The sequence below is a fragment of the Macrotis lagotis genome, chromosome 1, assembly GCF_037893015.1.
Source record: "Macrotis lagotis isolate mMagLag1 chromosome 1, bilby.v1.9.chrom.fasta, whole genome shotgun sequence".
In the NCBI taxonomy this organism is placed as follows: Eukaryota; Metazoa; Chordata; class Mammalia; order Peramelemorphia; family Peramelidae; genus Macrotis; species Macrotis lagotis.
In genome coordinates this window covers 276,187,245-276,200,917 of record NC_133658.1, presented here as the reverse complement: position 1 = coordinate 276,200,917, position 13,673 = coordinate 276,187,245, and the positions used below count along the sequence as shown (strand labels likewise).

At 38.5% G+C, this 13,673-nt stretch overlaps 1 protein-coding gene across 1 annotated transcript in view; it reads left to right on the top strand.

The window, feature by feature from the left end:
* CACNA1B (calcium voltage-gated channel subunit alpha1 B) overlaps positions 1–13,673 on the top strand; it is a 249,476-nt gene that overhangs the window by 141,389 nt on the left and 94,414 nt on the right. The window contains exon 21 of the mRNA XM_074210540.1: positions 12,182–12,308. Coding sequence (XP_074066641.1) covers positions 12,182–12,308 — 127 coding nt within the window. The remainder of the gene's footprint in view (positions 1–12,181; positions 12,309–13,673) is intronic.

Here is a 13,673-nt window from a genome sequence, read left to right as displayed (position 1 = left end):
TTGTCACTCATCACTAAATCTATTTCCTCATCTGTAAAATGAAAGATTTGCAAGTTCCTTCCATAATAAATTTATGATATCAAAATCTTATAAGCTATAAAATGTAAAATGACACTGAAGGAGAGAATCCTATTCAGGTCAAAATCTTCATTAGCTTGGACAGGCCTATTCAAAAGGGTTTGTTCTGAAGCTCAGGATCTTTTAGTTTGGTAATCAAAGTCCTGGAGAGGAGACTCCAGCTCTGGTGACAGACTGTCATTGCTTCACTCTCTAATATAGTAGTTGACTTTTCAGGAGAAATGACAATACCTTCACCTAGTATACATCCAGTCACTATACACTGACAATGATCTAAGCACATTGCCTAGATCTGCTGCCATATTGCTTTGTGAGCTCCTCCGTCTGACTGTGTGCTCTATAAGAGCACAGACTATGTTATTCCCAATGCTTAGCATATAGTAGATACTTAATAGTTGCTTATGGTTTCCATAAAATAGATTTGTCAGTGATGGAAGAGGAAGTGCCTAGGTAACTGAGGGACTTTTTACTTGCTACCACAAGAGAATCTGGTGTGGATGAGGAAAGCTCACCACTGGAACCAGAGAAGAGAAAAGGTCTTCCTCAGCAGAGTGAAGAGAGGGACAGCTTGAATAATCAGAGAATGAAGAAAAGAGGCTTCACACAACTTTTAAGTGTCAGTATCAGGATTTGAATGCAGGTCCCCTCACTCCAAATGAAGAACTATTTCTACTATAGCACTCACACCTGTATTACATGTAGAAAAGGGCAACAGAATGAAGGACCTTTAGTCCATGTCAAAGAAAAATTGGTTAAAGGAACTGGAAATGTTTTGCATGGAAAAGAGAAGCTCGGGGTAACATGATAGCAGTCTTTATGTATTTGAAGGACTGTATAGAGGAGGGATTAGGCTAGTTTTATTTTCCTGGGATGCGCTCAACTGGAGCAGTGGAAACTAGAAACTAATTTAGACTTGATATTTGAGGGAAAAAAAGCTTGCTCACAATTGAGTTATCTGAGAGTAGATTTGGCTACTTCAAAAAAGTGATGGGCTCCTGCTCTGTGGACTTCTTCAAGGTTTGATAACCATTTGTAGTAGGGATTGCATTTTTGATTGGGTTGGGCTAGAAGTCTTTTCTGACTCTCAAATTCTGAATTATTTCTAGTTTACAAAATGCTCTTTATTCTTTATAAAGCATTCAGGAAGTGCTACAGGTATTTCAAATGAGTATTATCTGAACAAGGAATCATCTGTAGTTGTGCATACAATGTACTCCCATAAGTAGGTTAATATTTCCTTGATGTTTATTACTCATTATGTGTGTGTGTGTGTGTGTGTGTGTGTGTATGTGTGTGTATGTATGAGCAATCACTTCCTCTTTCTGAATCTCAGTTTCCTCATCTATTGAGTGAAGGGATTGGACTAGATAGTCTCTGAGAGTCCCTTACATTTCTAACATTTTGTGAATCTACAAGGAGAATGTTTTAGCATAATTATTCCTTGGTATGGTCAGGTTGGAACTGAGGGAATGAGAATGGAGGCAGGGAGGCCTGTGAGGAGGCCAGGATCACATTGATCTAGGTATGAAATCATGAGGACCTGAGGGTGTGTCTTAAAGTGTGGAGGATTCTTGAGAAATCAATGTCTGAAGGACCCCTCCAGGAAGGATGGTGAAACTAAAATCAACACAGCAAAGAGGGGTTGTATTTCCATATGAATAACTCAAATTGGTGTGCATCCTTGCACTGGGACCATAAAAAGTACCCAGCAAAATTCTGAATTAAATTGGATTGACTTGAGTTTAATTGAAATTCAGGCATTTACTGTCTTAATATGAAAGATTCTCTACACAGAAATAACAGGTGAGAGTAAGCCAGTATTAATGTGCCTCTGGTTCTCATTTTATAAGTTTGGGTTTGTAAGGTCATACTTCAGGGGGCCATTTATTTTGTCTTAGATGCTCTGCTTGTATTTCACATTAGCTGCTTCAAAGTGAATGGTTTTGTCTTTATTATGTCCTCATAATTTAAAGGGCTGGACTTCTCATGGATGTAGACAAATGAGACAAGGGGACTATTATAATCTTTGTCATTCAAGTAAAATATTATTCTATATTTATAATATTTACAAAACATAATGATCATCATCCTTTCAAATTAACAAAATGTTTCATTATGGCATAAAAAAATCTTGAGAAAGAAATAACAACTGACTAATGATTATAGTTATCAATATAATACTGAATTAAAACACTATTTAAAGAAATATAACACACAATTTCATTGTTTCTTATAAATAGTTAACTGTTATTAATAATCATTTAATTAAACTATATTTCTTTTAGTTCCAAACAGAAAAATTATCTCTCGGCTTTCTCTGAACTTTTCCGAAAACTTTAGATTCTATCTGGGGCATATATACTGAGCCAGCTCTTATCCTTGGGTTTTAGGGCAGTTTAGAGTCAGAAATCCTGAGACCTCACTGAAATAGATTTCACTGAAATTTCCAAGAGGCTGTAGGGATGAGTAAAGTTGGATTTGAGAGGATGTTGGTCAGTTAACATTGTGATGTTTCTCTTTCACAATTGTTTCCTAATGCTGTTCCACCTCTCCCTTGGGTGATTGGGTTAAATCTGCTCTGACAGTTAATAATGGATTTAATTTGTCAAATTACATCTTATGAGTCAGTGTATTTTATGAATGGTCCCAGGAAATCTGTCACCCCTGAGAGCTGAAATATCACCTAATGAAAATAATTAAAAATGAAAAATTGAACATGTACAAGGGAAATAAAATCCTTCTACAGAAAGTTCAGTTAAAATTAAGGTAGAAGCTTTTCAACCTTCAGAGATCTTGGTAGTTAGGCCTCAGCAGTATGTTTGGGTATCACAGACAGACCTTTGAAGAGAAAGTAAAAGAAAGGAACAATGAAAGTAGAATGTAGAAAAGGAAGCAGAATAATGAGCTATGTATGCCTATGGAATGGATACTATACTAAGTAGTGATGCCATGACAAAAAGTGAAACAATTCCTGCCTTTATGCAGCTTACATTCCAAGGGGAAGATTTATATCTATTTGCATGTGTGTATGTATGCCTATTTGTATAACCATAGTTATAGTCACAATATTCACATATTTGTTTATATATCCACAAATTGAATATGAGATACTTTTAAGGAAGGTAGGCTCTTGTTGTCTGGTCAATTTCCTATATCCTTTAAGGAGAAAAGGGGCAAGTTAGAGAAAGTTCAGGGATTTCTCAATTGCTAAAGCCAAGGCAATGTTCCTATTTACTGAAACTTTTCTGTTTGGGAAGAAGTGCTCAGGAACTGTGGTCAGCTTAGGCACTGAATTCCTCATGTTCATGTTCTTTCTTAACCACAAACCATGGACCTGGATCTCTCCATTGGAGTGATGGGTTCAGTTCCTGACTTATGGAGTATCAACTCTAAATGAGTCCTTCCCAATTCAGTCATAGACTGAGAAATATGTCAAGTTCCCAAGTTCTGAGTCTCTGAGCCCAGGTGTGATCAAGGCTCCAGATCTGGTACTGTGAGAATGGCAATTTTGTCTCTGGCATTTTCACCAGTAGGGGCTAATCTTAATGCCTGCCTTGTTTTCCCTGATTATCTACAATGATCTTGTCCTCCAGACCTTTATATGATTCTGTCTGGAATCTGTCAGTTACCATCAACACTGTGATTACCAAAATTCTTATTTTTCACCCTCTGTGAAGAGTAATACTTTTATTTGTCCAAAAACTAGCTTATTCAAGTTTTACTTCTGTAATATTAGTGATAATAATAACATCTACTTCCCTGGGTTGTTGTGAGGGTGAAATAGGATAAAATCTATAAGGGGTTTAGCACACAGTTATCTAAATATTTAGCACACATATATTTATGTATTGTTGTCATTATTGCCACTTCCCTTTTCCATGTTCAGTGGACCACTCTGCACTCTATAAATCTTAGTTATCATTAATGCACACAGTGAATCTTCAAGTATTCAAGTTGGGGATGAAGAGGAAATGGTAATTTCTTAGTTGAATTGAGAAGCTCCTTTATCCTCCACAGTCTAGAACAGGAGTTGACAACTTGAGGTGTATGTTCCCTGGTTATTCTACCATATGGAAGACTAGATTCATTCATTCATTTATTCACTCATCATACTTTTTAAAAAAATATCTACTGTGAGCCCAGCTTGTGCAAGTGCTAAAGGAAATCACTAATTTAACTAAGATATGGCCCTTGCCCTATGGACCTAGTAGGGGGAGGAGACACAAACTTCTAATGATTTTAAGTGGATTAGAATAGTACAAAAAGGGCGGGGGGCTATGTAAATTTCACAAAGGAAGTTCATTCTCAACTGAGGTAAGCAGGGAAGGCTTTATAGAGAAAGTGGCATATGAATTAGACTTTAAAGAATGAGTAAGAATCAAAAAGGAAAGAGGGAAGAAAAGATATTATAGGGATAGGGAAGAAGTTTAGAGGAGTGAGGGAAAATAACAGGTATAGAATGGGCAGGCACCAATCCATTCCATAGTATAGTCCATAGTTAGGGCATCTAACATTGCACCTACATCCTTCTCTCTCAGAGCTGCATAGTCTCCTTCAGTCTCACTTTAATTCTGGTTCCTTATTCTTCAAGAACTATGGGTAACTCCTGAGCTGCATTGTGCTTTCCACTTACACAAACCAGTAACAATAACAGCATTGACTTTAAAAAAAATTTATTTTTATTTTTGTGAATTATAAGCACTTATTTCTCTCCTCCCATGCCTCCCCCATTTAAAAAAAGAGAAAGAAAACTCTTAGATCAAATATCCATAGTCAAGCAATATTAATTCCCAGAGTGGCTATGTCTGGCAATATGTGTCTCATTCTACATCTTTCTGTCAGGAAGCGAGTAGTATTCTTCATTATGAATCCTTTTTGGTTGGCTATTTTTTTCTTTATTTATTCTCATTTTGTACAAATAATGTTTTTTTATACATTAATAAAATATTCTTGTTTAAGAGTAAACAAAATACCCCCTCCCCCCCAAAAAATATAGACTTGCTTGAGCTATAAAGGGGAGAGAAAAAAAATTAAAATAAAAAAAATAGTAATAATTGTAGGTATGGCCAGGTGGCGCAATGGACGGAGCACCAGCCCTGGAGCCAGGAGCACCCATGCCCATATCCGGCCCTGTACACCCAATAATCATCCAGCTGTGTGACATGCAAGCCACCCCAACCCCACTGCCATGCAAAAACCGAAAAAAGAAAAAAGAAAAAAACAGACCCAAAATAAAATAAAATAGTAATAATAGTAGGGGTGGCTGGGTGGCAGACAGAGCATTGGCCCTTGAGCCAGGAGCACCTGGGTCCAAATCTGGCCTCAGACACCCAAAAATCACCTTGCTATGCAGCCCCAGGCAGGCCACCCAGCCCCATTTGTGCTGCACCCCCCCAAAAATAATAATAATAAAAAATGTGCTTCAGTCTGTGTTCCAACACCACCAACTCTGTCACAGGTGTATCATATTCTTTATGATAAGTCCATCGCAAAAGTTACTTCCATATTTTTCCACCATTGCCATTGCTGATCACAACTCCCTCCTTTTGTATTTTTCCACTACCATGTACTATATTTTCTCTCTCCTTTCACTCTGACTCTGCTGTAGGGTAGCTGAGTGGTGCAGCAGACAGATCCCTGGTCCTGGGGCCAAGAGGCCCTGAGCCCTCATACCACCCCTTAGGCCCAGCATCCACCTGGCCCTATGGTCTCAGACAGGCCATCCAATCCCAGCCCCTTGCAAGAAGTAAAAAAGAAAATGTGTTATATCTGACCACTCTCCCCACCCATGGTCCATCCTCTCCTCCTTCACTCACATCCCCCCTCCCCTGTGCCCCCCTCCTTACTTCAGATGCCTATACCCCATTGAGTATATATGCTGTTTCCTCTCCTAGCCACCTCTGATGAGAGCGAAGATTCCCTCATTCCCCCTTGCCTTCCCCCCTTCCATATCATTGCAATAGCTCATTGTAATAAAGAAAAATCTTATTATATAAAATATCTTGGCCTATCCCCCCTCTCCTTTTTCTTTCTCCCATTACATTTCCCTTTTTTTCTATTGACTCCATTTTTACACCATATTTTATCTTCATATTCAGCTTTCTCCTGTGCTTCAACTACAAAAGCTCCTTCTACCTGCTCTATTAGCTGAGAAGGTTCATATGAGTATTATCAGTGTCATTTATCTTTACAGGAATACATTCATTATCATTAAGTCCCTCATATTTTCCCCTTCTCCTCCACTCTCTATACTTCACCTGAGTCCTGTATTTGAAGATCAAACCTTCTGTTCAGCTCTGGCCATTCCAACAGGAACATTTGAAATTCCCCTGGTTCATTGGAAGTCCATCTTTTTCCCTGGAAGAGTACATTCAGTTTTGCTGGGCAGTTGATTCTTAGTTGCATTCTAAGCTCTTTTGCCTTCCAGTATATTATATTCCAAGCCCTACGAGCTTTTAATGTAGTTGTTGCTAAGTCCTGTATGATCCTGACTGCAGCTCCACGATATTTGAACTGTGTCCTTCTGGCTGCTTGTAATATTTTCCCTTTAACTTGGGAGTTCTGGAACTTGGCTATAATATTCCTAGGGGTTGGTTTTTTGTGATCTCTTTCTCAGGGGGGGATCGGTAGATTCTCTCCATTTCTATTTTGCCCTCTGCTTCTAGGATATCAGGGGAATTTTCCTGTAGTAATTCTTTGAAAATGATGTCAATGCTCTTTTCCTGATCATGACTTTCAGGTATTCCAATAATTTTAAATTATCTTTCCTAAATCTGTTTTCCATATCAGTATTTTTTCAATGAGATGTTTCACATTTTCTTCTAATTTTTCACTCTTTTGGTTTTGAAGTATTGAGTACTGGTTTCTTGTAAATTCATCAATCTCCCTGAGTTCTATTCTTTGTCTGAAGGATTTGTGTTCCTCAGAGAGTTTTCTTATCTCTTTTTCCATGTGGCCAGTTTTGCTTTTTAAAGCATTCTTCTCCTCAATAAACTTTTTGAACTGTTTTATCCATTTGACCTAAGCTGGTTTTTAGCATGCTATTTTCTTCAGCTTTTTTTTGGATTTCCTTGACTAAGTTGCTGACTTCATTTTCATGTTTTTCCTGCATCTCTCTCATTTCTTTTCCCAGTTTTTTTCTTCTATTTCTTTTCCCAGTTTTTCTTCTAACTCCCTCATTTGATTTTCAAAAGTCTTTTTTGAGCTCTGTCATAGCCTAAGCCCAATTTCTGTTTTTCTTGGAGTCTTTAGATGCAGGAGCTTGTGCTTCCTCATCTTCAGACTGAGTGTTTTGATCCTTCTTGGGCTCATATGCAAAATATTTCTCAATGGTGTTCCTCTTTTTTCTCTGCTTGCTCATTTTCCCAGCTTAAGCCTGTTTTTGAGGTGCTTCCTGAGCTTTTGGCACACCCCCACAAGGATCTCAGTGTGTGAGGCTCTGTCCTCCCTCCTGGTCTGTGAATGACCATAAGCACCCCCCTCTGCCACGGGGCTGAGGTAGGGGGGGTCCTGCTGTTCTATGGGGGGGCCTAGACTGCGATCAGGATCTGAATGTGGTCAGAGCCCCAGAGTCCTGTTCCAGGGGCAGAGGACAGAGCTCAGCAGTCTCTCTTCACTCCCCTCCCTAGGTTCAATGGGCTCATGCCCTGGGGGCTCCTGCTTACCGGCTCCACCTACTTCTGTCTCCTGGATCTGGACTGTGGTGGCCACACTGCTCTCTGTGTGCCCTGAGGGCTGGACTTCACATGCTCACTCTGGCAGAGGTCCCCTGGCTGCTTCCCCAATTTGTGCCCGGTGCTCCCCGGGGCCTAGGTCAGGAAACTCCCCTGCTGCTGTGAGCTGTGGCTCCCAGCGCCCTGGGGCTGCCTCCGGGATGCTGAAGTTCTTTCGCTCTGGGGAGCCACCCCTCTGGCAGGCCACCCCTCCAACCCCATGGAGCAGAGCCTTTCTGCCCTTTGCCAGGTTACCTTGAGTAGAACTGCCTCACTGGATCCCTCTGTGGGTTCTGTCTCTCGAAAATTTAGTAGTCCTTAGTTTTGAAGATTTATGAGAGAGCACCTAAGACAGGATACACTCTTGTCATCATCTTGGCTCCGCCCCTGGTTGGCTATTGTATTGACCAATTTCTATAATCTGTAATTCATTGTGGTTGGTCAAGTCTTTCAAAGTTGCTTGTTTTTTACAAAGACAACTAGGTAGCACAATGAGGTGATAACCTAGGTGGGAAAGATAGACTTTGAGTCAGGAAGATCTGAGTTCAAATCTAGCTTCAGACTTACTTGCTATGTGATTCTGGGCAAGCCATTTATCTTCTTTCTCAGTTTCCCCATCTGTAAAATGAACATAATAGCAACACCTATCTCTCAGTGATGTTATGAAGATAAAATGAGAAAATGTTTATAAAGCAATTTGCAAAAACCTAAAGCAATTTATAAAGGCTGGCTATTATTACTGTTAATATTGATACTTTTATCATATAAAATACCATCCTGATTCTGCTAACTTTACTGTGCCTCATTTTATACAAATCTTCTCAGGTATCTCTGAAATCATCTTTTTCATCATTCCATATAGCTCATTTATATCCTATTACATGAATATATAATAATGTGTTTATTTGTTTATCAGTTGATAGGAGCCTTCTTTAGTGTCTAGTTCTTTGCTACAGAAAGCACTGTTATAAATATTTTTGTATATATCAGTCTTTTCCCTCTTACTTTGATCTCTTTGGGAGACAAGTCTCATAGGGGTAGTGTTTCTGGGTCAGAGTATGTATATCTCAGTAACTTTTAAGACATTCTTCCAAATTGCTTTCCAGAACAGCTAGACCATTTTACTACTCTGTCAACAGTGCATTTGTATACCATTTTTTTCCCTGAAGGCCTTCAAATATTTGTCACTTTACTTTTTAACATTTTTTTTCAACTCTACCAGTGTGAGTATGAAAGGGAAACTCAGTTATTTTAATGTGAATTTCTGTAATCATTGGTAGAGCAGCTAGGTAGCATAATGGATAGAGTGCTTGGCCTGAAGTCAGGTAGACTCAGGTTAAAATCCAGCCTCAGACACTTGATAGTTGGGTGACCTAGGGCAAGTCACTTAACCCTATTTGCCTAAGTTTCCTCATCTATAAAATGAACCACTTCAGTACCTTTTGCCAAGAAACCTCAAAAGAGGTCACAGAGAATCAGACATGAATGAAATAACTGAACAACAAAAAAAATTTTTAGTGATTTGAGTAGTTTTTAACATATTATTGGCTTGGATTTCTTCCTCTTTAAACTGTCTGTTCAGATTCTTTGACCATATATCAATTGGGGAATAGTTTTCATTCTTATGAAATTTGAATCAGTTCCCTTATCTTTCTTTAGTGTAAGACTTTTTATCAGAGAAACTTGCTGTAAAGATTTTTTTCCTCAGCTGTTTTCCTTTGAATCTTGGCTGTAATAGCTTTATTTTTACAAAAACTTGCCAATTTTATGTAATCAAAATTGTCTATTTTATCTTTTGTGAAACTCTCTATCCTTTATTTGATCATGAAATCTTCCCCAATCCATAGAACCAAATAAAATTTCTTCTTTAGCATCTCTTATTTGTTTATGAAGTGACCTTTGACATTCAGTTTAGAGCTTATCTTGGTATATGATGTAAATTGTTTGTCTTAGCCTAATTTCTGCCAGACTGCTGCTTTGCAGTTTTCTCAACAGTTTTTGTCACCTGGCAAGTCCTCACCTCAGTACTTGGGAGTTTCTAAGCTAATAGGTTCATTTGACTCTTAAAAGTGAACAATTCATTAAATGAGGAAGATCAATGAAAGAATAATCATAGCATATTATTACTAAGTAGAATACAAAATCATAAACCTATCTACAGTCATAATCTCCCAACTATGTGCACACACAATGTCCATGGAGGAGAGTGGAAGTACACTTATATAAACCCAGTAGTGGAACACATGAATATGTGATCCAGGAGCAGATTAGAGTTCCCAGGACAACTCATGACTTTGGACTCCAGTCCTGGATGATGTTGGTGGTTGCTTTTAAGCAATAGCCTATACCAAAAATGACTTCTGAGATTCTCTGTCCTCTTGCCTGAAGAAAATTAAATTTTTCTGACTCCCAGGCTTCTAAAACAGTATGAAGCACTTCGAATAGAGCAGATACATCATACTGTTTCAGTGAAACAGTCACCCTAAGCCTATGGTCTGTAGCTTTCCCCTTGACTGGGTGTAGAAGTAGTTTTTTTGTTGTTTCAGTGACAAGCTGTTCCCATAAGTCAGTGAACTATAAAGCTTTTTAGATCTGCTCTATTGAGTTCTGAAGAGTTTCCCCTTTAAGCTATAGGGGGCAGCAGAAGGTAAAGCAGTCAAGATCTTGGGGGGCTGACTTCTTTCAGACTGAAAATCTTCCTAAAAGAGGAATGCACATGAACCCATACAGGTCTTCACACAGCAGGATTCTGTGGTTTCCTAGTGCAACTACAAAACTCTCCTCTAAAATAGTCTCTAGTTCTGTTTTCAGAACACATCTGTCCTCATCTTTCTTACTATAGATGAAGCTAAAGAGCAATGTGGACAAACCTAGCCAACTCTTCTCATTCCTTTTTTTTTTTTTTTCTGCATTAGCCATTTTTCTATATATGACCTTTCATGAATTGGTGTCCCTTCAGTATCTTTTCCCCCATTCTTATCAATACAAAAAGATTTTTTTTTTCTAAAGGTGCAGGATTCCAGAGTTCTGGGAACATCCTCTTCCCTTGTCTGACTCTAATGGTCAGTTCTCCTTTGATTATAACCATATTAAGAATTTGACTCCTTTATCTATGTTCCTTACACTTTTCTTTAATAAGTATACTATTTGTCTTTGTATAGCCACCTACATTTTAATGAATAACTATTTTTCTTTTTCTTTGTTTCACATAATGTATAAAAATTGCTTGCTGAAATGTAAATAATATATTCACCAACTACTGCTAGTGGAGAATGGCACAATCTGAATATAATAAAATGTGTTCCTGAATTGTTCTGGCTTATTGGCATAGCTAGTCAAACTGATAAACAGATTCATGCAAAATATATATTTAAAATATGCAGTTTTCTCATTGTTTCAAAATAGTTTTTTGATTTATAATTTTTCAAGTGTAACCATCAAAACTCTTAAATTTAAACTGTGGGATAGATTATTTTTTATTTTTTTTAACAGGCCTGAAGGGCATGACTGATTCACTTGGCTAATTCCTAGCTGTTATCTATGCAGTTTCACAAATGACAATAATAATATTCCAATACTTGAAGGACCTGTAAATTCTTTCCTAGTAGGTACTCCCTACCACAATGTATATTGAAATCCTTTTGTTCCTTAATAGATAGTTTTTCTGTGGTCAATCTGGTGAGAAATCTCTTAAATTTAGCTTAACTGATTTTTGGACAAGTTATTAGTCCATCATTGGGATTATACTACATGTCTTTCCAAATTGTCTGGACCTGTTCAGTCACAGTCCTCTCCACAGTCAGGGTCACCTCCAAATCACAATTAAGGCATTGCAACAGGGCTTTATTGGGAGGACAACACTAGTAATTGGTTTCTTCTTCTTTCTTTTTCTTTTTTTGGTGAGACAATTGGTGTTAAGTGACTTGCTCAGGGTCATATAATTATTAAGTATTAAGTCTGAAGCTTCCTGACTCCAGGCTCAGTATTCTTTCCATTGTGCCACTTAGTTATCCCTATTAATTAATTTTACTTTACATTCCTACAGTGCTTTATAGTTTCCAAGAAAATTTCACATCCATTATTTCATTGGATACTAATAACACTGTGAGGCTGTTATCATAATTTTATAGATGGAAAAATATAAATGGAAGAGATTAAGTAACATCATTTATAAGTAGTAGAGACAGTATTAGAACCTTGCTCTTTTGATTGCTAATCCATTATCCTTTCCTGGTGTTTTTTCTTCCCTTTAGACTATACCCCCAAAAGGGAGAGGAGTTCCTTGGTTCTTTCTTTTTGCCTCTGGATGGTGTTGAGCCTGTTGGCATGTGGTGAATTAGAACTCTGTAGGCAAGTTATTGACCTTGCCTTTTGATTCTTATTTCTTTTAGTGAACAATGTTGACTTTGAAGGTAAAATGGAAGAGAAGAAGGATGTGGAGGCTGGTGATGTGACAAGGAGTGGACCCCGTCCAATTCTCCCCTACAGCTCCATGTTCTGCTTAAGCCCCACCAACCTGTAAGATTTCCTATGCTCTCTTACAAATATATGTACTTGTTTGTGTTCTATGTATATGTGTGTGGAAAATTCCCTACATACCAGAAGTCTGATCTGTGCTTTCTAGAGCCCTGTGAAGGAAGTAGCAGAGCCAGCCTTCAATATGTAGATTTTAAACCATCCACCAAATGGGCTGTAATTAAATGACAAGTATTGATCTTCCATGTTCCCTGCTATGGGCTGGATGCTCAGGGGGACTCGGGAAGTGTGAGACTTGTTCTCTGCCCTTGAGGAGCTGACACTATAGCTGGGAAGACAGGATTAACTCACAGGAAAGGATTATAGGGCATTGGAAGTGTATGCCATTCTAGCCCTCTCCTTTCATAGGGAGTAAAGATTTAGAATCCTGGAAGGACTTAGGTTCCTTCCTGACTGGATAGCTGGTTTACCTAGTGGGCCTGGTTTGGGCAGTTTTCTCCTTGTCCACACCTTGAGATGCATGCCCATCAAGTCCTTCAGGAATCCTGAGTCCTTGCTGCTCTATGGACAGAGCCACAAAAGAGGCTATATTAAATAGTGTAGATTATGAAGTGCTGAAGTTCAGAGGTGAAAGACATAACTGTGGGCTGTACTAGCTAGGGAAGACTTCTTAAATAAGATGGATCTTCAACTGGATCTTGAAGAATGGCTAAGATTTGAATGAAAGAAATTCATTCCAAGTGCAGGAATCGTGTGTGTGTGTGTGTGTGTGTGTGTGTTGAAAGGGAGAGAAGATACACTCAGATCAGATGGAGCAAAAGTTCAGTTAATTAAAATACATTTATTCAGTGTCTATTATGTGCTAATAGCTTAACAAGGGAAAGTATTGAGGATGCAAAAAGAAGCAAAAGAGTCCAGATCCTCATGAACTTTACAATTTAATGAGCACAGGGAGTGTTGAGGCAGGAGAAGGAAAGTTTGTAAGTAAGGCAGGGACTAGGGGATGACAAACCTTTAGTGGCAGGTCCCAGAGTAGGTCCTTAAACAAAGGAGTGACATGATAGGGGCTGTGCTTTAGGAAGTTTAGCTTGATAAGAATGGGCAAGAAAGGCTTGGAAGCCAGACTGCCTGAACCCTTCCCCTAACAACCATTTGTTATATAACAACCATTTGCTTTACCTTTTTAATCTCCTCTGCCCTCTAAGTGAAGATGTTCCCCTGGGCTCAGTCTGGCCTTCTGCTCTTTCCTCTTCATAGTCACTTCCTCAGAGGTCTTATTTACTTTCTTTTTTTTTTTTTTTTAGGTTTTTTTTTCAAGGCAAATGGGGTTAAGTGGTTTGCCCAAGGCCACATAGATAGGTAATTATTAAATGTCTGAGACCAGATTTGAACCCAGGTACTCCTGAC